General features: G+C 33.3%; 2 protein-coding genes across 4 annotated transcripts in view; one reads left to right on the forward strand and one right to left on the reverse strand.

Moving 5' to 3' along the window:
* Positions 1–385: 385 nt before the first annotated feature.
* On the forward strand, positions 386–8463 carry LOC133173620 (chymotrypsinogen B-like). Its single transcript, XM_061308599.1, has 6 exons — positions 386–412; positions 838–1103; positions 1859–1949; positions 5653–5833; positions 7734–7867; positions 8012–8463. The coding sequence occupies exons 1-6, from the start codon at positions 386–388 to the stop codon at positions 8162–8164; spliced, it is 852 nt and encodes a 283-aa protein (XP_061164583.1). The 3' UTR covers positions 8165–8463.
* A 32-nt stretch (positions 8464–8495) lies between these two features.
* Positions 8496–22879, reverse strand: part of LOC133173738 (calcium uptake protein 3, mitochondrial-like) — a 46557-nt gene continuing 32173 nt past the window's right edge. Inside the window, exons 6-12 of one of the 3 annotated variants that reach the window (XM_061308762.1) lie at positions 21583–21663; positions 19070–19129; positions 16907–16995; positions 15179–15356; positions 14245–14353; positions 13773–13930; positions 8496–9408 (exon numbers count right to left, since the gene is read on the reverse strand). In XM_061308762.1, coding sequence (XP_061164746.1) covers positions 9331–9408; positions 13773–13930; positions 14245–14353; positions 15179–15356; positions 16907–16995; positions 19070–19129; positions 21583–21663 — 753 coding nt within the window. In that variant the 3' untranslated portion in view covers positions 8496–9330. Of the gene's footprint in view, positions 9409–13763; positions 13931–14244; positions 14354–15178; positions 15357–16906; positions 16996–19069; positions 19130–21582; positions 21664–22879 lie in introns of all 3 variants that reach the window. The other 2 variants (XM_061308764.1, XM_061308763.1) reach the window with 2 other exon arrangements.

Below are 22879 nucleotides of genomic sequence, written 5' to 3' on the forward strand. Positions count from 1 at the left end.
TAAATAAAGCAATATTGTTTTGTCTGCTTGATGATAGTGACAAATGGGGGCAAATACAGGCAAGTAAATAGATCTTAGTGAGTACTAGATTAAGTGTTTTGTTGATCCCTGATCATCATATTTCTCTTGCTTTTGGGCAACAAAGCTTCTTCTATCAGTTTATTTCGTTTTATTTTATAGATCTATGGATCCTTGATCTTTGATCATTATATTCAGGTGACTGTAAAAGCCCTTGGGCCTCTTGTTCCTTCAAAAAGAATTCTTTTGCAATTAGTTAAAGGTTAGGCCTAAATTTTTGTTAGATAATCATGTAAACAAATGATAAAGATGCATGCCTGCTGTTAGATTCTGGAATGACAACACAAGTAAAACATTGTATAGAATAATGACGAAAAATAACTTGGATACCCTGGTATAACAAACTGATAGTGCCGACATGGGGATCTTACAGACACTGCTTATTCTATCTGTTATCCTAACTGGTACGTACGAAGTCGATTTCTAAATGATCTGATTTCAAATTACTTCATGTGACCAGTCGATCACAGAATATTTTCTGTACTTCATTGTAATTATATGGAAAACCCTGGAATTTTCTAAAATTTTAAAGGTTACTTCTTAAGGTTGAGATAGGATTGTCAAAATGCATTTCATCCCCCCAAAATTAAGATTATTTCCAGAAGCTGGGATGAGTCTGATAGGGGAGGCAGTTTTAAGGTCCAAAATCATAATTAAGTTGTTAAACTATGTAAATTTAACACCACCGAAAAATAGAGTGGTTGGGGAGGAAGGGGGGGGGGGGGGTCCTGATCATTCGCCCTAGCTAAATTGATACAGAGAATTGGATTGTTTATAAATTTTCCACGCTTGTTTGTTCTAATAGGAGCATCAGGGAAAGGTAATCCATGGAGGCATCCCCTCCTCTCACTTCAATCTTCGACTCCACCCCCGAGACAACGCATAATTGGAGGATCCACCTCCATACCACATTACTGGCCATTCATGGCCTCACTTCAAACCCACGACGGATTCCACTTCTGTGGTGGGGTTCTGGTGGAGACCAAATGGATTCTCACAGCGGCTCACTGTTTGGACGGACAGAGGTAACCAAAATGGGGGGTGGGGGGATTATTTGATTCTTACAGCGGCTGTATACGTGAAACAACTGTGAATAGAAACTGCATCTGGGTCGTAATATTCATGTGATTTTCAAACAGAAATATAGATGAACTTGTCAGCAATTAGAAATAAAAAGAAAATCGATCTGAAAAATATTATTGGGAAAGGGGGGGGGGGGGTAGGGACAATCGTGTCCACGAGTAACTGTGCCCCCGCTCTGAACTTTGTTAACAAAGTTGATTTTAATAATTTAAATGAACCCAGAAAATCGGAGACTTCTAGTATTTCAAATTGACTTGGAAGAAGTCTGGTCCGCGGGAACGGGAAGGGGGAATTTTGTCGGTATATACTAAATATTTATCGATTCACCTAACATTGATTCTCCAAAGATGTTGGCATACAACCATGTTACATACAGAATGAAAAGTATAATGTGTTGTCACATTACTAAAACACACACTAAAGTACATAGATAAATGTACAAATCAGTGAAGTCAACTATGTTTACAACTTTAAGTTTATACATAATAATTTGGCAACCAGTATAAATATGAACAGAGATAAGAATACCAATGCTAATATAAGGTTGTGCCCCCTTAATAATAATGTCTTTTAAATCATACCTTTTTTTTTTAAATATTATTTTCTCTTCGTTTGCCCCCCCCCCCCCCATTACGTGCCTACCGTCTATTGCGGACAGAAATGGACGAAAAGTTCAATCAGACTTCTCTTTTTATAGTGCTCAGTCCTTCAGGATTGTGATGGGTGAGCACGACCTTTCAACAAATGAAGGAACAGAACAATTCAGGAATATCACCTCCATACACATGGTGAGTAGTTATCACTGTGTCAAACTCCAAGGACTAGTGCCATTTTCGATCGTGTTATTCAAGGTAGCATACAGGAGAGGTGGGAGGGGGCTAACGTATTGTCAACTTTGGTTGAGCCATATCACGTATTTAACGTTACCGAGACTAAATCCTGATTGTTTTTGTAACCGGAAATAGAACTCTTTAATGAATAACTTAACAAAGTTAATAGCCAACTTGGCTTAAAGCAGTAAACTATCTCCAGTTATCAATAATCAACCCAGGTAAGGGGATATCTGAACTATGATCAACGCTAAATGAAAACACAGTTGTAAGTTTTATAAATTTAATAAAGTGAGAATTAACCTTTGTAAATGATAACAAATAATAAATAATAATCAAAATTTAACAGAGAATAAAGGGAGGAATGTGAAAAACCTATGAAAATAATTTATGTCCCTACAGAGCTTCCATACTTATGAAAAAGGTCAAAAATCCTATTAAAAACTGCTATAAATGTCAATGAGTTGGAAAAATGTAAGGGAAATGAGCTACATCACCCAATATGAACTCTACTAATCAACACTCTAGAGTTGAACTTAAAATAATAATGCTAAATCTGGTACTTATGAAAAAGGTCAAAAATCCTATTAAAAACTGCTATAAATGTCAATGAGTTGGAAAAATGTAAGGGAAATGAGCTACATCACCCAATATGAACTCTACTAATCAACACTCTAGAGTTGAACTTAAAATAATAATGCTAAATCTGGACTCTAAAAAGATATCTAACCCAGAAAATAAACAACACCAAAAATAAATAGTGAATAGTGGTTTTAGGAATTATACCTGTTATCTACAAATCCCTAGACCAGGCTTGACTTGGAAAGGGGAAAATAAATTTACTCTATAAAACCTACATCCTAACTGTTTCCTAACAGAAATCTAGAACTTGTGAAAAACGTGAAACTAAAGCTAGCAAAGACCCAGATTACTGTTAAACCATGAGGTTTTCTTAGCACTCTAAGGTACTAATCAAATAGTGCTCATAAACCATTAGGTTTTCTTAGCACAGTAAAGAGGAACTAACCATGAGGTTGTGTTCCCCAACCCAAGTGAAGAAAACTACACGAACACAGCTTTAAATACCCTAGCTGTAGGCCCAAAAATAAAAGCCAATAAAGATCAAAGATCCTACAACTAACTTAACCAATCAGAACACAGCTACAAAAGTACTATGGGAAGACTCACAACATGGATGACACTTCCTGTTTAAAAAGTAAAACATGTGGAATGTCAACACATGTCCTAACTTATAAAAGACAAATAATAAAGGGGTTTTACGTAAGTAACAACTGAAAACAAAAGGTAAATAGAATTATCAGACTGAAATACCAACAAATACTTGCAAAATATAATTTACGAAACGAGGGCTATGAAATAGAAATCTAAACCACTACATTTTTAATGTTCATTGATAATCTGATAAGGGAGATAACCCAATGACATAATGTTTATTATTCCTTTATAGATTTCTCTAATTATTTTTAAAGGAGATGGGAGAACAAGGCGCGCAGAATGCCTATAGCTTCAGATATATAAAAATCATAATTTGTGATTTATTTAGAGTAAAGTTCTCATTTTTGAAATTTTGATAAACAAAACTTTTCTAAGGAAAATTTTAACTGCAAAAATTATTCTGTTATTTAAAAAATAATGTCACAGTGGTATTCGTGGGGTTCGAACTCTAGCAATAATTAAAATTTCTCGCATTACGAAGTATATCGAGAAATAATTGTCCTAACGACAAGTAAACAAATTGCTTGAGTCGGAACGGAAGTGTTGATAATTGTTGTGTACCGAGTAAAAGCAATGGAAATGTGTTTTAGATAAGGACGTGTTCGAATGGGTTAAAGAGATTTTTAGTATTCATTCTCTAGCGCACGCTCTCCCGAGCAAGTCAGATTTTTGTACATTGTAATAAATGACAATTTCACATACTAAGGTTTGTGAGAGTGAGTCCGCCATTCATTTTGCTTACCTCGTAATTGCTGCGAACTTATAGGTTTCCATAGTTTTTCAACATAAATCAGTTGCTTTTTTTCTATGGTTTTTCCTGGGCGGCGAGGAAAGCATAATTGTGTTTATTTTATTTTTGTATAATTTTATACATGTATTATATTGCTTTTTTCATATTGTGTGGAAACAATAAAGCCTAGCTCATCTCGCAGTGCGCTGAAATGCATACAAATATATTGTTGTTAGAGTCAGTGAAGTGAAGGGGGGCAAATCCTAAGTATCATTTTCCTTTGAGATTAACACGCTAACCACTACGCTACACAGTTATTGATGAATTGTGGCATATAAATCATGTTTGTGATATGACCTTTTACTAAATGGACTTATTTGGAAGTATTGAAATGGAAGTATTTCTCGGAAAGATGCTAATGTTGTGTCATAAAAGTGTATTTGGGGGTATAGTGGGTCTTTGCTCCATGTTTTTGATGACCAAAAAATGTATATTTTTTGGCAAACTTTGAGGATAAACTTTGAAAAATATGGAGCGAAGACCCACTCATATCATTGTCTTTTAGTGTTAATGACTCTTTTTGCCCTCTCTAGTGTGTGTATGCTATTTCATAGGCAAATAATTTCAATCTTAGTGAGATTTTTGCAAATTGTGGAGATATTTCATAAAGTACACTTTAAATTAAGATGAAATATCAAAGAAAATTTTGTTATATTTCAGATTTTATTTTTCACCTTCATGTTTGTTGCACTATAGGCAGTGCGCTCGTCTTGTTCGCCCATCTTCTTTGCCCCGCAAACTTTGATATAATTGTTTGTTTTTTTTTACTTATGAAAAACATTACTTTCAGAAAATCATAAAAGTTAAAACAACATTTTATTTGGTGAGCAGAGGGTTTATGAACCTGAAACTTTCAACTTTTTTTGGAGCCAGATACATTTGTGTCCGACCAATGATAAAAATTGGGGATGACAAATGCTAACCGATTAATCAATTAATCAGTTGGAAATTCTGTCAAATGGTATTACTGTTTATAAAATATTTACATTGTTATTATGTCTAATAATTTAGAAAAAGATAAAATTGGCAAAATCACTTCATGGAATGGGGGATTACCAACAGAAGTTTTTTCCCAGTCATTTCACAATATACCATCTCATAAACGTGTATCCCCCCCCATAAAAAAACTTTTCCTATTTTTAAGCTCTACTGGTCAGAGACAAGAAGAGCTTATGCGATAGAAAGGTGTCCTTCGTCCGTCTGTCTAGCTGTCCGACTGTCTGTAAACAATTTTTCAATACGCTACTCCTCCTACAGTTTTGGTCTGATTTCAATATAACTTGGTACAAAGTAAACTACACTAAGATACGTAATTCTTTGTATCGGTTTTTAATTTCAATGAACGGTGTTGCCATGGTTACTGAAAATAGAAATTTCTGTAAAATGCATTCAAAACGCTACTCTTCATACAGTTTTTGTTTCATTTCAATATAACTTGGATTACAAGAAGACAACTCTAAGATACATAATTCTGTGTACATTTTAACTATTAACTAGCTGTTAACTATTGTATAATAGTAAAGAAGCGCACTGTATGAAACAAGTGCCTGTGTCTCTTCTGGTTCCTTCAGTTATTTTCAGAAAACTTTCTTCCGAAACATTTGTCTTACATGAAATGTAATCACACTATTCCAGAATCCCTTCTACAACATCCAACATTCAGACTTTAACTTTTACCTTCCTAACGACGCTGCTCTACTGGAACTGAGTCAACCCGTGACTGAGAATCCGAACGTCAGAGTCGCTCTGCTACCGACAAAATGCGACGACTTCACCGGACAGGACTGCTTCGTCATAGGGTGGGGAAAGACACGGGGTAATATTAAAATTTTGTAATACATGTAAATTACGATCTTGTTATTTATTAATGCAGGGAGTCAGCAGTGGCAAACCAAGAACTTTATAGGGGAAAAAAAGACTGCCACAGTTCCAAATATCAGAAAATGTGGGATAAAGTCTTGATAAAAATCTGATAACCCTAATTTTTCTAATCAAAACAATATCCAATGACCATTTGCATATTAAGGTAAAAAATACACTTTGAGGTCGAAGTCATATCCCATTAACTGTTTTCATGAAGTGGGTTCTTTGGAATCCTTCATAGTAATCAAAAAATGGGCAAAACGAATTAAGATTTTAAAAAAATGACTTAGGAACTTATGGCAGGTCAAGGTCACATTATGGAACATCATAGAGTTCCAAAAAATAAATTATGTCATGAAAATGTGAAAACTTTCAAAATATTGTAGAAATGTTATTTTTAAGTATGAGGTGTTATTTTGAAATTCTTTACAATATTCAAGAAAGAACGAGGGCGCTTTTGATTGGCATTCGGCAGGAATCTGGACGCACTTGAAAAGTGAAAATTTCATTGATCTTTCACATGAAATCTTAGCATTCTTTTGATGTATCAGGTTCCTGTGAAATCAATCTGATTAAAATACAGATCTCTTCATAGCGCAAAGCTGCGCTTTGCGCTATGAAGAGATCTGTATTTTAATCAGATTGCTGTGAAATAGGAAAGGGACATATTTTCCCGATATTGTATTTTGATTTGCTAAAAAAGAACTTCAAAATTGGCTAGATGAATCATTTGGTACAAAATGTTACATTTTTAAACACGTTTTTCTAAAAATTTGCTATCTCTGGGTCAACTCTCCATGATTTTGAAACGTTATTTGTGTGCATTTTAATTCAAAGAAACTAACAAACATTTGTAAAAAATGGAGAGAAGACCCAGAGACGATAAAAAATGAACTTTTTCAAAGAAAATTCCAATGTGTAAATTCGGTGCTTCATTGTCGCTTTAAAACCATAAAGTGTATGTAGCGGTGATAGCTCAGTAGTATTCGTTACCAGTCCAGTGCAATGAAAAGAAATATTTTTGGTTCGATTATCGCATGGATCGTTAATATTTTTTTTAGTGCAAACAATCAATTCTTTTGTCAGTTTAATTTTATGTACTGATTTATTTTCAAATAGATAAATTCTGGTTCTGTTGCACCGAAAGCGAAAGCAATTCTTCCAACTTATTGATACTTTAATCTATACATGTACTTGTAATTGCATTTAACTATACCGTATAGGTGTTTAGTATTTATGTGAAGCGTTACTAAGTTTTACATGTAGTAATTATTAAGATAGGCGGACTGGTACATTAAATTTGACAAAGTATTTTCAAACTAAATGTAACATTTTCTTATGTGCCTAACTTTGTAAAGTATGTCCAGCTGTGGTCAGCCGACCAAATCGTAGATATTTAAACTATAAATGTTTCGTACGCCTTATTCCTGCAGATCACACACCAAACACGCCCATCTTCTTTCATGCAAACCAAGGAAAATCAAGGTTAAAAATCACTGCATTTTTCAAATATATGTAGTGCCAAAGTACCTGAATTTTACATTTTTCTTCCGATGACCTTTAACTGGCCAAATAACATTTGGTAGCATCAACTGATCAAGACACACCAATTAGATCATAAGCAATCTTGGTGTCAAGTTGTTTGCATCAAATTTTTTTCCATTAAAGAGTTATGGACCAGACAAGAATTAAACTTTTTTCTGCCAGTGACTTTGAAACTACAAAAATACCTTTGGTCATGGTAATGGCACACCAATAGTTCCAGTTATTGGTATCTATTGTATACCGATAGGACAGGGGCATAGCGTGGGATTACTTACTCCCAATTCTATCATAGATGTTTCTCTTTACAGATACAGAGCATTCCAATCTTCTACAACAAACCACAATGACAGTCATTGCAACCAACCTGTGCAGCGCCACCTGGGGGAGCTATGTTTACTATGACAGTCTGTGCGTCATCAGCTATGGCAGTACACCATGCTCTGTAAGTGTTCACAATTACAAAGGATAAATACAGTAAAACAAATCAGCATGTTTGCCTGTTTAGTCCCCCCACTCTTTTCCCTCTTCAGTGTTCAAAAAATTTGTCAGGTATGGTGATTATCTTTACAAATTCTGTTAACTGTAGGGTGACAGTGGTGGACCTCTGATCTGCCTTGACCGTTCACAGTATGTAATAGCTGGAGTGTCCTCCTGGGGTGACGTGGATTGTGGGTACCACCCTTCTATCTACACCAAAGTCTCTGAGGTCCTCTCCTGGATCCATGACATTGCCAAGTAAATTCTGTGTAACAACACATGCAAATGGACTTGTAAGAGATGTATTTCTTACCATAAAAAAAATACAGATTTGCAAACAATTAATACCTGTATCAGTATACATGTATATCAAAAATATTAGAGTGTTAAGAGATCACCATATTCACCCACTCAATTTACACTCTATGGTACATCAATCAATTCTGACATATTACAAAACACTTCCTAATATTTATCACTGAGTCCCTCTGTCTTTTATTTCAATATTTCTTTCAAATAAATTTGGTTATTCCAGGGGAAGTTGGTCAATTTCCCATGTGTTTAAATGAATCATTAGTTAAATAGACACTGGAAAGGAAAATAGAAGTACATTTAATGAATTTCAGTTTGAACCCGTATATTTATAAAGGCATATAATTTTATTAGGTGCCTGTGTGAAAAATGTCAGATCCCCACCTGATGACTTTTCAAAACTAACAAACATTTCTGAAACAAGGTCTAAAATCCAAAAAAATGTCTTTCATGATATGAAAAATTTATTGAATAAATTAACAATATGTCAGAGCAATAATTATGTTCTCAAGAAATAAATATTTTTTTCAGTATGACTAAAGAAATACATGTATAATTTGGTAGGGGAGACAATCTCAAACATACAAATTGTGAACATGCATTCAAACTGATATAAAATTATACCAAACTCAACAAAACATATCTCCCTCACCTGAAAAGAAATAATAAAAGTGTTATCACAGAGAAAAAGTGACTTTCTATACAAAACACATGAAGAACAGAATCGCTTTACAGAAATCTACAAGGTTCTTATGTATTTAACAGCTTTTCACGATTCCAGAAGTATATAACCAGTGGTTCATGACATTATGCAATTGTATTTCATTTGACTCTTTGCCAAACTTGAGTCATAAATTTTGTCTTTTATTTATTCCTAATAAAATATAAAGAGAATAAATAAATTAGAAAATAAAAAACCTTTTGTACCCGGTAAATAAAGATTTGGGAATCTACTATAATGCAATGAATTTGATATGTAACACTTAAACAAGGAACTTTGAGCAACATTGATTTTCGTCACATTTGGTGCAGGTTAAAGAAGGAAAGGTCACGGAATACACAGTCCATTCTTATATTTCACAGATACTAAGTTTGTTGTTAGAGATCTTCTTTCTTTTAACTGTAGGTCTTCATTTCATTCTTTACACAGGATTTGAATGCTGACCACTTGTCTTGGGTGTGCATTAGATGGGACTGAAAAATAGAATATAAAATGGTGATTTTGGCAATTCATAAATACCATGCAACAATTAAACTGTATGCAATCAGACACTCCACTGGTACCATTCATCTTTCTGCAAATTAACCAGATCATAAAAGATAATTGGTGTAAATATTCTATTACTTAGAATGAACCACAAAATTTAGAAAATCAGAGAAATTACTTATTCTTTGATGAGAAATCAAATCCTTTTTTTTGTGTGTCACTTTCCTTTATATCTTAAAAAAATGTCTTAATATTTAATACTACATTTTTTCTTATAAGAAAAAAAAGAAGCATTTTGGACAGGACGTTGTATGTTTTGATACCACTAAGTCACTTATTAAGGTTTCTCTAGCATAAATATGATATTCAACCAAAAAAAAAAAGATGTCAAAATTTCTCTCGTGTCTTAGAAGCCTAAAGAAACTTTATATGAGTATATTTTGATACCACTATTAAAGTCACTTATTAAGGTTTCTCTAGCATTAATATAATATTCAACCTAAAAAAAAAACAAGACGCCCTACCCCCCGGGGTCATGATTTGAACAAATTAGAAGCTACACTACTTGAGGATGCTTCCACATAAGTTTCAGCTTTTCTACCCCCGTGGTTCTTGAGAAGAAGATTTTTAAAGATTTTTCCTATATTTCAATGTAAAACTTGGATTCCCTATTGTGGCCCCGTCCTACCCCCTGGGGTCCTGATTAGAACAATTTAAAATCTATACTACCCCAGAATGCTTCCACGTAAGTTTCAGCTTTTCTGGCCCAGTGGTTCTTGAAAAGAAGATTTTTAAAGATTTTTCTCATATATTTCAATGTAAAACTTGGATTCCCTATTGTGGTCCCGCCCTACCCCCCAGGGGTCATGATTTGAACAATTTAGAATCTTTACTACCCCAGGATGCTTCCACATAAGTTTCAGCTTTTCTAGCCCAGTGGTTCTTGAAAAGAAGATTTTAAAAGATTTTTCCTATATATTTCAATGCAAAACTTGGATTCCCTATTGTGGTCCCGCCCTACCCCCGGGGGTCTTGATTTGAACAATTTAGAATCTACACTATCCCAGGATTCTTCCACATAAGTTTCAGTTTTTCTGGCCCAGTGGTTCTTGAGAAGAAGATTTTTAAAGATTTTTCCTGTATATTTCAATGTAAAACTTGGATTCCCTATTGTGGCTCCACCCTACCCCCAGGGTCATGATTTGAACAATTTAGAATCTACACTACCCCAGGATGCTTCCACATAAGTTTCAGTTTTTTCTGGCCCTGTTAATTAAGAAGAGATTTTTAAAGATTTTTCCTGTATATTTCAATTTAAAACTTGGATTCCCTATTGTGGCTCCGCCCTACCCCCGGGGTCATGATTTAAACAATTTAAAATCCACACTACTTGAGGATGCTTCCACATAAGTTTCAGCTTTTCTGGCCCAGTTGTTCTTGAGAAGAAGATTTTTAAAGATTTTTCTTACATACTTCAATGTAAAACTTGGATTCCCTATTGTGGCCCCGCCCTACCCCCGGGGGTCCTGATTTGAACAATTTAGAATCTATACTACCCCAGAATGCTTCCACATAAGTTTCAGCTTTTCTGGCCCAGTGGTTCTTGAAAAGAAGATTTTAAAAGATTTTTCCTATATATTTCAATGTAAAACTTGGATTCCCTATTGTGGCCTCGCCCTACCCCCCAGGGGTCCTGATTTGAACAATTTAGAATCTACACTATCCCAGGATGCTTCTACATAAGTTTCAGCTTTTTTGGCCCTGTGGCTCTTGAGAAGAAGATTTTTTAATGACCCCACCCTATTTCTGTCTTTTCTTGATTATCTCCCCTTGTGAGGGGACTTGGCCCTTTATTTTAATAACTTAAACTCCCCTTCACCCAAGGATACTTTGTACCAAGTTTGGTTAAAATTGGTCCAATGGTTCTTGAGAAGAAGTTGAAAATGTGAAAAGTTTACAGATGGATGGACAGACGATGGACAACGGGTGATCAGAAAAGCTCACTTGAGCTTTCAGCTCAAGTGAGCTAAAAAGAAGTCAAAGTTTCTCTCATGTCTTAGAAGCCTAAAGAAACTTTATATGAGTGTTGATGGTTATTTTTAATGGTTTAGCCAATATTTGTAACAAGTTTTTAAGAACAATAAAAGCGTTACACGTTTTTATTCTTTATACGATATACGATGTAGGACTACTGGTTTGTACTTAAAATGGTAGGAGAGAAAAGCTGTTTTTGGACTAGAAACATTTTTTTAGTTTAACATTTACGAATTATGAATCTTCTTAAACTTGTATCAAGTTTGATAAAAACAAACCAAAACTGCAAGAGGGGTAGCATTTTCTAAGATATTCAAAGATAGCCCTTTCTTCAGAAGCCATGGCAATAGCAAAAGATGGAAATTTTTAACAATCAAAAATAACTGAGTGCAATACTTTAAGCCTAAAATTATGCTTGTGTTCTTCCAATGTACATTAAAAAAATAGAATCACAAGTAAAAAATAAAATGACTGCAACAAAGGCATATTAGTTCTACTGTATACAATTTACTAACATATGATTTCCATTTTTATTCCACTTCATAATATATATATATATATATATATATATATATATATATATATATATATATATATATATATATATATATATATATATATATGAAAATATATGAAAAAAGAAAAAATGATTTAGCTGTGTAAGAAATTGAGTAATTACAACAAAATTTATAGACTTCTTTATTTAAATTTTAAAAAAAAATATGATAGCTAGGAAAAACAATACTAATTGAAAGAAAATATTGGAGATACCAATTTTACCTGGATAGCCTAATGAAATAATCAGAGTCTTTAGTTGAGTGATACCAGTAGTCAAGTACTCATTAAAATAATTTTTCTCGTCATTTAATATCATGTCCTTTAAAGACTACTTGTATACTCAATATTTATATCCAGCTACCATGACATACAATGTGTTTCTCAATTAAAATATTAACTTAAATAGTAAAAATACACCTTCTACAAGTATCTGAATTAATACTGATTATTTTTACCACATATTTTATCTAAATATGCACTTTATCAAATGCTTATTACCAAGGCTTATCATTTGTTCTCAGATGCTATCACTTGTTGTCTTATTTCAGCTAAAATTCTTGACCCATTGACTGGTAAATAGTTAAAATGCAATCAACCTTAATTATGCAATTTTGTGCAAAAAACAAATCAAGTAATGAAATTAATTCATATTAGACATCAAATGAAATATTATATCCCAAATGTTAAATGTATGCTTAATTACATAATTTTTGTTAGAAAAATAATTGATTCACATCAGAGGAGGGTCCAAGCCTTGATACCAATAAACCAGATGAAAAAAAAATCTCTCTGTTTATAACCTTCAATTTAAAATACTATTAAATAGCACGTTTTTAATGAATATTCGTAGTTGGTATGACTGAGTGATAGCCAAGTACTCAAATACTCGTTAGCATCCCTCGAAAATATTTGAACAAGGAAGAGAATGTATTGCAAAAAATATGTCACTGACACAAGCATTTTACAAAATCAGCTCGAACCAATCAGTTAAATACTTGGACTTATATAGTCTCATCTTTACATATCATCAATATGAAACTAAGTTCTTTAAGAATGGGAGGGAGAAAGACTAATTCACACAGTGGGTATTAACTGCAATTCATCTCTGGCAAAGGCACTTCACTTGGGTGGGGGAAAAGTCTGGGTAGGCCAATATTTTACAGTGCTAGCCTATACTCTAATATCTGATGTTAGGTGATACCTTAACAATAATTTACAGTGTGATCCACACAACGTGATGAATAAGTTTAACAAATAAAAAAAGAGAGAGGTATTATTGATGATAAGGAAGAAATTGTACAACAAATTATTATAAAACTTGGGTATTACTCACGGCTAATTGCTATAAATTAAAGAATTGACAGAGAAATGATAACAAAGTACATCTATATACAATATTCTGTTGTCAAAATGAAGTATTGTTTTAATGATGTGCACAACAAACTGTATACACCACAAAAGGAAATAAATCATAAAGGATTTAAAGGTAACAATGGGTAAAAACTCAAATATTAATTTTCACTCCTGTTTTTTTTTTCAATACCATATTTTCATACACCATTGAAAAGTTTCTGTTCAATTCTTATGATGGAAATATTCACCATTTAAACAATTTAAATAAATGTACTTTATGATTAAAATTATATTTTATGAAGTTTTTACACATATAATATTTTTTTTAAAAGGATAAACAATAAATGCCTATTAATTCCTTAAGTGTATACAGTCCTGAAATTTAAGGTTACAGAACACTATCTACCCTGGATCCCCTGTGGAGGCGGTCCTTCATGATAGAGATGAACTCCATGTAACTGAGATGCCCATCTCCATCCGCATCAAAGATGTTAAACACTGTATCAACCAGGTGAGGGCTCAGGTTCGAACCCGTACACACAAACACTGCCCTCTGGAAATCTTCTGTTAACAGAAATGAACAAATAATCATAAAGGTTAACTCATTTCTTTTTTCCACAACACTATAACTATTACAATTAACTTAATTCACTGTTCATTGAGAATTTTCCTTACATTACACATGTTGGTGAAAAGACAGACCAGAGCTATTTTGTAAATGATATTCAAACAAAATTTAAATTATAAATGAAATTGCTGTATCATACTTGTCCCAGAAAGGTGCTTTGCTTCTGTATACATTGTATTTAATGATGTGCATTTGTTTTTAACATTTTTCATTGGGAATTTCTTTTTCCCAAGCTTTTTATTTTGGTTACCTTTCGAAACGGCTTGGTCTGCATAAGTGTACATCTTCATGGCTATAGTAAAGTCATCTAGTGAGTTCAGAAATTCACAAAATTTCCTAAAATCCTCAAATGTAATGCCCTGAAAGATTAGAACCATTAAATATAAGCAAATGTCTTCAGTCATGAACAATTTTATAAATGCAAGGAGGCAATCAGTTTCAGCAACAGCCCTCTTATAACCTGGTGGGTGACGACTAAACAAGAGGGTTTTTTGAATAGTTGATGAAAACTTTTTGCGAGTATGATTTAATACATGTATTTGAACTTAAAAGGTAGTCCATTCCTCAAGTTCTGAAAATCAGTAGTTAAAGGTCCTCTAAACTCCATGACATGCGATATATACCATTTACTTCTGGTTTTGTAATAATTTGTGTATAGATAATTTGCTTGGGAACCCTTTTGGGTTCTCTATACGGAGTCTTGCAAATGCTTAAGAGATGGTTTGTCAATGGAAAATTATGCAGTAAACTGACTGTGACACCCTATTGTAAACAATGGATATGTGCCATGTGTGACCAATAATTTTTTTCTTTAAGTTAAAGCCGAGCAAACCATTCAGTTCTTGTAGCATGATATTCATATACAAAAGGTATAATTGAAAAAATATTTTTGTTTATTTATTCATCACAAGAATCAATAAACAATCTAATTATCATCAATAAAATCTGAAGTTTTTTTCCTTGCCGAATTGTACATTTCCATAAAACCATTCTCTATGTGTGTTAGAATTTTTAGTTCCTGTCCAGTTGTCTATAATGAACAGTGATAAATAAGATGTGGATGATAAGGCATGGTGTCCTACCAGTGTTTATTAATATTTTTATGAGTTACTGTTCCTGGCTGAGGAGCATTTGTAAAAAAAAAAAAAAAAAAATTAAAAAATAATGAAAATTCATCATAGGACCTTTTCACTTGGGATCTTTGTCTTGACTCGAGTGATGCACTCCTCGATGTCGGATCTGTCTAACATTGTGTAGCGTAACAGAATACGAGCAAAATCTTCTTCTGATATTGTAGCTAGGCCTTTAGAGAATTCCAGAAACTCAAGTTCTATAACCTCAGATTGTAGGTTCTCCATAAATCTACAATTCAGAGAAAATTGAATAAGGGTTTACAACATGTGAAAATCAAATAAGATGACATAATTTCACTATAAAATGACTTTATAAAAGCTTTGAGTAATTTTGTGAAGTCTGCATGATAAATTAAGAGCCCATGAATAATACTTGACAATATTTATTTTATTTCTTACTGAAGATACAAGATATATTGTCTTACAAACAGCTGCTATTGTTTGCAAATATAAAGTAAAATGAAATAAATGTACAAATGGTCTACAGTAATCAAACAAAAGTAATTAAAGATTACAAAGCTCACCTTGATGAATGTTATCTATAAATGAAGGCAAAGTCTCCTACTTTATGATCTAGTAATGTGCATCCCCAGATGTCCATCCATGCAAGTTTGGTCTTTGTAAGATTAGTTTCCTGAGAAAGGATCTGCTAAAAATATTTTTTTGATCACCTGGAAAATGTAGGTAAGATCATCCAGGTAGGTCAGGTGCTGCATCAGAAGAATGTTTGGTAATTGTGCATCCCTAGATGCATCATCCATGCAAGTATGGTGCAAACTGGCTTTATAGTTACCCAGTATTTTATAATGGATCTGCTCCAAAAACTTGAATTTGGTCAGTCACCTATAAATGGAGGTCAGATCCAGCATCTAAAAAATGTCTGGTGGTATGCATCTCTAGATCCATCATCCATGCACGTTTGGTTACTTACCATAGGGCTTATAGGTACTTGAGAATGGACCTGCTCCAAAAACTTTAACCTGGTCTCTCATCCACAAAATAATGTAGGTCAGATCAGCATCTGAACCAAGTCTGGTAGTGAGTATCTGTAGATCCATCATCCATGCAAGTTTGGTTCAGGTAAGGTTTATAGTTACTTGGGAATGCACTTGATCCTAAAACTTTAACCGGCATAAGCACATCTTGACTTTGACGAGGTGAGCTAAAAAGGTACAAGTAAAAAAGACCCATTGGTCACAATGGTCACCTGAGTCACCCTGGCCCTGTTATTCTTCAGAAAATTTTTTCTTTTATAATGTTTAATGGACTTTTGAGCTTGAATACTGTTCGTTATCTCCATATATTTCATTCTACGATTTGTCCCCCTTTGCAATCTAATGAAAAAAAAATTTTGACTCCATAATAAGCCCATCCTAGTCTCAAAAGGTCATGGCTTAACCAAACTTGGGGATTCTGAATATCAATGTGACTAACATGGCCCTGCAGTTCTGGTCTGAATAACCTTGATTTATATATATATTTGTCTTTTCTTGATTATCTCCCCTTAAAAGGAGGTATTACCCTTCATTTGAATAAATTTAAATCTCCTTCACCCAAAGATACTTTGTGCAAAATTTGGCTGCAATTGGCCCATCAATTCTGGAGAAAAATATTACAATGTAAAAAGTTTTGCAACAATGACAACAGACAATGGACAAGTTTTGATCAGAAAAGCTCACTCGAGCCTACAGCTCAAGTGAGCTAATAATCAATAACTTAAGAGGGTATGTTATATATATTATATAAAGTAAGTCAAAGTGTATAAACTATCTTTATTACCTGTGGAAATCTTCGTATTTGAGGACATCCTTGCCTTTGGAACCAAAAAAGTGGACCATGAGAGTTGTATCCTGAACTGGCTCCATGGACTATCAAAGGAACAACACAAATAGTTACAAAATAATTTTTAACAATAAACATCTTTCTTATCATATTATTTTACTAACATTATTTTCCAGGAACACACACATGAACAGAATATATGAGAGCTCATTTCTTGCTTGAATTCAGATTTTTCAAGAGTCCATAAATTATTCTCCTTGCTATTAAACATCTAAAATTAGTATTAAAAAAATATTTATCATTTTATTTTTATATTTATAGACAAAATTTTCTTATGTTAGTTTCAATTTAAAGACACACCCAAAATTAACTTGCATTCAACAACAAACTTTAAAGTTACTGAAATAATATCCGTGGTTTAAATCATTTTTTTTAAGAGAATGAAGTTTATGAAAAATAAAAAGAAAGAAAAATGCACTTTATCAAGCATTAAAAATTACTTTTTCAAAGACAAAACCAAACCAAACATGCTTTTTTTCCTCTCCAAAATTCTACACTTCCAAAAAAAAAAAAAAAAAAATAAGCCCATGGACCTTAATAGTCATCTGAGTTACTAAGGCATCTATTGTCCAATGTACCTTGAGTAAAAGGAGTTAAGTACAGAAATTGAACAAAAAGTTTATTCAAGGGACCTTTGCTTTTTTATCATTTAGGTTCCTTAGATAGTTGCTAGAAAATGTATTTTTTGAAGGTGATTTTCCATTTTTACAATATACTATATATATAGCTTTGCTCTGGGGCCTAAATGTCCTTAATCACAAATTTCACAATTAATATTGAGGGATGCTTACTTGTTATAGCTAACCACTTCATTTGCCTCCTATACACTTCTTAGTAAAATAAGAGTCTCCTAAATACTTAGTAATAGTCACCTAAATACTTTGTAATAAATATATTTTTAAAGATGACATGGATTTTCACTACAAACAACCCCTGCCCTTGTGCTTAAGTTAGAATTTATGTTGCTATCTCTTTGCTTATTGCTTGATATTGCTATGCATTTAGTTTGTTTCATAGATGCTTGATTGTGTAATAGAGATTTTCATACATGAAATATTTTAATTTTCACTATATACAGAATATAGCCCCTGTGGCTTGAACCCATGTAGTGTCTTTTGAGATCACCTTGCTTGGTTTTGCGTAGCACTTGGTTTGTCTTCTAGATGCTTGCCAGTAAAAGGCAGGGGTCATGAATTTAGTAATTTCTGTTGAGGCACCTTTGCTTGTTTATATAGTTTTCTAGATGCTTGCTAGTAAAGACTGAAGGAAAAATTTTAAATATTTCATACTTTTTTGCCATCTTGGCTCCACCCACAAGGTTTCTGGGAGGTGGGGCTCATGTAATTCACCATTTTTGGCCCTTTACTAAATTTTAGTTAAAATCTGCCCCCAAATTTAAGCAGAGAAGCTCAAAAATATATGGACAATGGACAACTGGCCAAGAACAACAACAGATGAGTGATAGCAATGGGTCACCTGAGTGACTCAAAATCAAACACAAGGCAAACTATTGCTGAATAGCTGGATCAGTATTTTAAGCTACAAAAGCCTTCAACATATCTTTTTCAAATTATAATAACTATCAACAAAGGTCAAACAAGCATTCTTAGCAATAAGTGTTTCTAATATGTCATATTATATAAATATTGCATGTAGTTGAGATTAACATTGAAAATTTTCAAACCAAGAAAACCATTGTCAACTGAGGCACAGCTGAGGTGGACAAGGGTTTTCGAGGGGTGAAAATTTTCAATGTTACACTCAACTACGTGCAGTATTTATTATATTATACTGAATGTTTTATACAAATAAATATTGCAGTGAATCTTGTGCGCATAAATTCTGTGCAGTCAATATTTTTTGGAATATCACCCGGTCATCAAGCAGTGTTGACTGTTGCTATGCTGGAGGGCGTGGCTTCATTATTCAGCAGGTAATAGTGTTTTTTGACAAATGCTTCTCGACGAATCAGATTTAATTTACATGAGAGTATAATATAACAAATTAAATACATCAATTTAATTGTAAACACTGAAACTAACAAAATAACACATAAAACAACACTTCATTTGTTTTTTTCCATTAAGTGAAATTCCAAACCTTGCTAACTGGATTGTCACTTTTGGTTGCATCTTCTTTCTTACTGAAAACACTCTCAAGCTGGAAAAGTCATATCGAAAAAAAAAAATGTTAGCAGGAGAAACCACAAGCATTACATGCATTAACATACCACAGAAAATTAAAAAGCCATACTAGATATACTAGGCCTAAGGTAATGATTCAGACAAATGGTAGATTATTATAATTTTTTTTAATTTCTTTTCATTTTGGAAATATCTTTACACAAGAGGACATTTTCTTTTTATAATAATATTCTTTCAGTAAAGTACTATTAGCTGTGAAATCAATTCTGGTTACAGTAAATTAAAGAATTTTAACGATGGATTTTACTGTTAAATAAAGTGATTTGGCATTGACTTTCTACCAATTTGGAATATAAATGTAATTGTATAAGGCTATATATAGCATTTTTCCACCTTTGTCATCGAGTCAGACTATGTTTCTCAACGCCACGTTCAGTGCACACTGAAGTGATGGGAACAAAACGTCACAAACACACACACGTACAATGCTGTAGGGATTTAGGGGTATAGAGGATGAGTAGTCTAGATCATGTGATGCGTGGTCACACATGCTAACAAGTCTACATTCAGCTTTAGCTGTGCCAAAATCCTTGTGTCTGTTAATATGGACACGAGTTTTGCAAAATTTTATTGCATAATGATATTAATGTCTGTTTTAAATGTATTTACTGTGTACTTCATTCAAGAACTAATCAATAATACAAAGAGTTTTCAAAAACAATCATTTTTACTTTGGCATATTCTTCTACATTATTTATAATGACAGTATACACTTAAACTATCTGTATATTAGCTTTCCTCTGGATTTTTCATGCATAATCTACTGCAGGATTAAACAAGCCATTGCAATACAGTCCTGGATTCTTGACTTAAGCAGCTCAGTCATGTACTTCATATGAATGTAAATGCTTTCCTTGTGTTTGCAACTCAACCCCATAAAACTTAGTACTACATTCATTAGCCTAGTATGAACTTTTTGCCATAAATGCCAGGCAGTCAGAGGAGATCGTGATAAGAGGCCCATGGGTCGCATCTCTCACCTGAGTCACCTTGGCCCTCCTGTTCTTTAGATTTCCCTCTATATTCCCATGGAAAGTTTTAATCCAATACTGTTGCCCCTCCCTAGCTCCATGGGGTCATGCCTTTACCAAACTTAAATCCACACTTAATTCTTAATATCACAATGACTAATGGTGTATTTCTGTCCTGGAGAAGATTTTAAAAACTTTTTTTTCCTAAATACGGTATGTAAAATTTGAATCCTAATTTTCATGCTACCCATGTTCTAATTTCATCAAACGAATCCATGACAAGAGAATGTTAAATTTACACATCAATATGATTTAGTGTTGAATACTCTAGAAAATTTCCTAAATACATTGTACTCCTTTGTAATTTTTTTTTTTTATCTCTTTTTTGTACTAAACAAATATGAATTTGCACTACATTTTCGATGTAATTGCATATAATAGAAGTTGTTCGAGAAGAGGAATTATAAAATTTCTTTCCTATATATTCAATATGAATATTTCCGATTCCTTTTTTGTGGCTTAATTAAACTTAAACCCTGGGCCATGGTTTGAATAAATTTTAATCTGTACTATAAAGGGTTGCTTGCATAATTATACATTTGCGTACACTGTGGTCTGTCTGTTCCTGAAAAAAATGTTTGAAGTGGTTTTCTAATATTCCCATGTAAGACTAAGCCCCCCTATTGTGACTCCACCCTAACCCAGGGGCCATGAGTTGTGCACTACCTGACGATGCTTTCAAATTAATATATGAATAATCAAAAGCACAAAATCAACAAAATGCACTTTATGTCAGCATGGAAGCTTTCATTGTAAGTTTTAGCTTTTCTTGCCTACTGGTTCTTGGAAAGGTTTTGTAATATGATCCCACTCTATTTTGCCACTTTTGTTCATCTTCACTTGGAAGTGAACATGGCCTTTCAATTGCACAAATTTATATTCCCATCACGAAGGATGCTTTTGTTTTGTTTGGTTGAAACTGGCCCAGTGAAAATGTGAAAGTTCATAGGATGACACTTACAGAAAATGGACAAATTTCAATCAGAAACATTCACTTGAGCCTTTGACTCAGTTGAGTTAAAATATGTGCCAAATCTATTTCTAAAACAGGACTGACATAATTGAGCATTCATTACTGAAAATCTGAAAAATATGAAAATATAACTGAACTGTGTAAAAGTCAAGAAATCAGGACACTGGGAGTTAATTATTACCTCTATCCTGAGGAGCATCACTTTCTCCCTCAGGATCAATTTTAAACCTATCCCATGCATGAACAGTTAGCACTGGGGTTTTTTAATAATCATGCAAATTTATGAATGTAACAAGCATGCTTAATAAATTATGATAGAAATATATATGGTTTGGACAAGCTAACCCTAGCCTATAGATAAATGTATATATGAAGCTCGTTAATAGTGCAAATGTTGGTGTTTACATCAAGTAAGCCTTGCAATTTTGTCCTCTCTCTGGGGACAAATTTTCTTTCCTGAGGGGGAAGAGTGAAGAAGGTTTCCAACTGAAAAAAACAGGACAAAAAGAAAACAAATCAAAGCCCGGTTACCAGAATAAAGTGCCGATTATAATACATGGGAAATCCTCTCCAACTGTAATTATTGCAATAATTCAAACCACCACATAGTCTTACTAAAATTAAGGATTGGAATGTAATAAGGAAAAGCTTTGGGCAATTCTGATTATTGATATGGAATGGAATTCAAAACATTATCTGTTATTAAAAGTTGTTAAAACTGTCTTTTTTGTGCACAGACCATTTAATTTTACATGGTTTGTAATATCATTTCAATTTGTATCAATTTTCTTAGTAAAATTCATCGACTAAATGTCCAAAAAATGAATATCTTGCACAAATTAAAGCTAATAAAGAAATGTGAAATATTCCAGTAAATTATTTACACCTACACTTCTGTCTAAATGGACCTAAAATTCCATGCTGAGCAACAAAATAAAAATGGGTATATATAAACAAACAATTAACTGAAACAAAGATATGTTTGTGAAACACTGATGCCCCATTTGGCAGCTCAAGACCAAGGTTAAAGTTTATCAATTCTAGGTTACAATGTTGGTACTCAAAGAAAGGTCTTGTCACAAGGAAAACACATGTAAAATATGAAAGCCCTAGCACCAACCATTTAGAAAATATGGTCAAGGTTAAAGTTTTTCAAAAGTAGGCCGTCATACTCTCCAAAGTCAAGGTCAATAGGTAAAAAAAATATTGGTACCAAAGGTAAGGTCTTGTCACAAGGAATACAAATGCAAAATATGAAAGTCCTAGCACTATCTGTTAAAATGTTATAGGAAGGTTAAAGTTTTGTAAAAAGTAGGTCAAACTCAAAGATTAAGGTCAAGATGTCAAAAATGTTGGTACCCAAAGAAGGGCCTTGTCACAAGAAATAAACATGTGATATATGAAAGCACAAACCATTCAGAAGTATGGCTAAGGTTTAAGTTTGGAAAAAATTTGCAAAAGTAGGTATTCCAAGGTCAAGATCAAATATATTGGTACCCAAAGAAAGGTCTTTTCACTAAGAATAAACATGTGAAATATGAAAGCCCTTGCATCAACCAGTCAAAAGTTATTGGCAAGGTTAAAGTTTTTGCGGGCAAACAGACAGACCAAAAACTATATGCCCCAAAATTTAATATTATGGGGGCATAAAAATACATTTTTGTGCTGCATTAGTGAAGCTTAAAAAAAGCTGTTAAATAGG

The sequence above is a fragment of the Saccostrea echinata genome, unplaced genomic scaffold, assembly GCF_033153115.1.
Source record: "Saccostrea echinata isolate AGI-Se365-2 ecotype Australia unplaced genomic scaffold, CSIRO_AGI_Sech_v1 ptg000056l, whole genome shotgun sequence".
NCBI classification, from domain to species: Eukaryota; Metazoa; Mollusca; class Bivalvia; order Ostreida; family Ostreidae; genus Saccostrea; species Saccostrea echinata.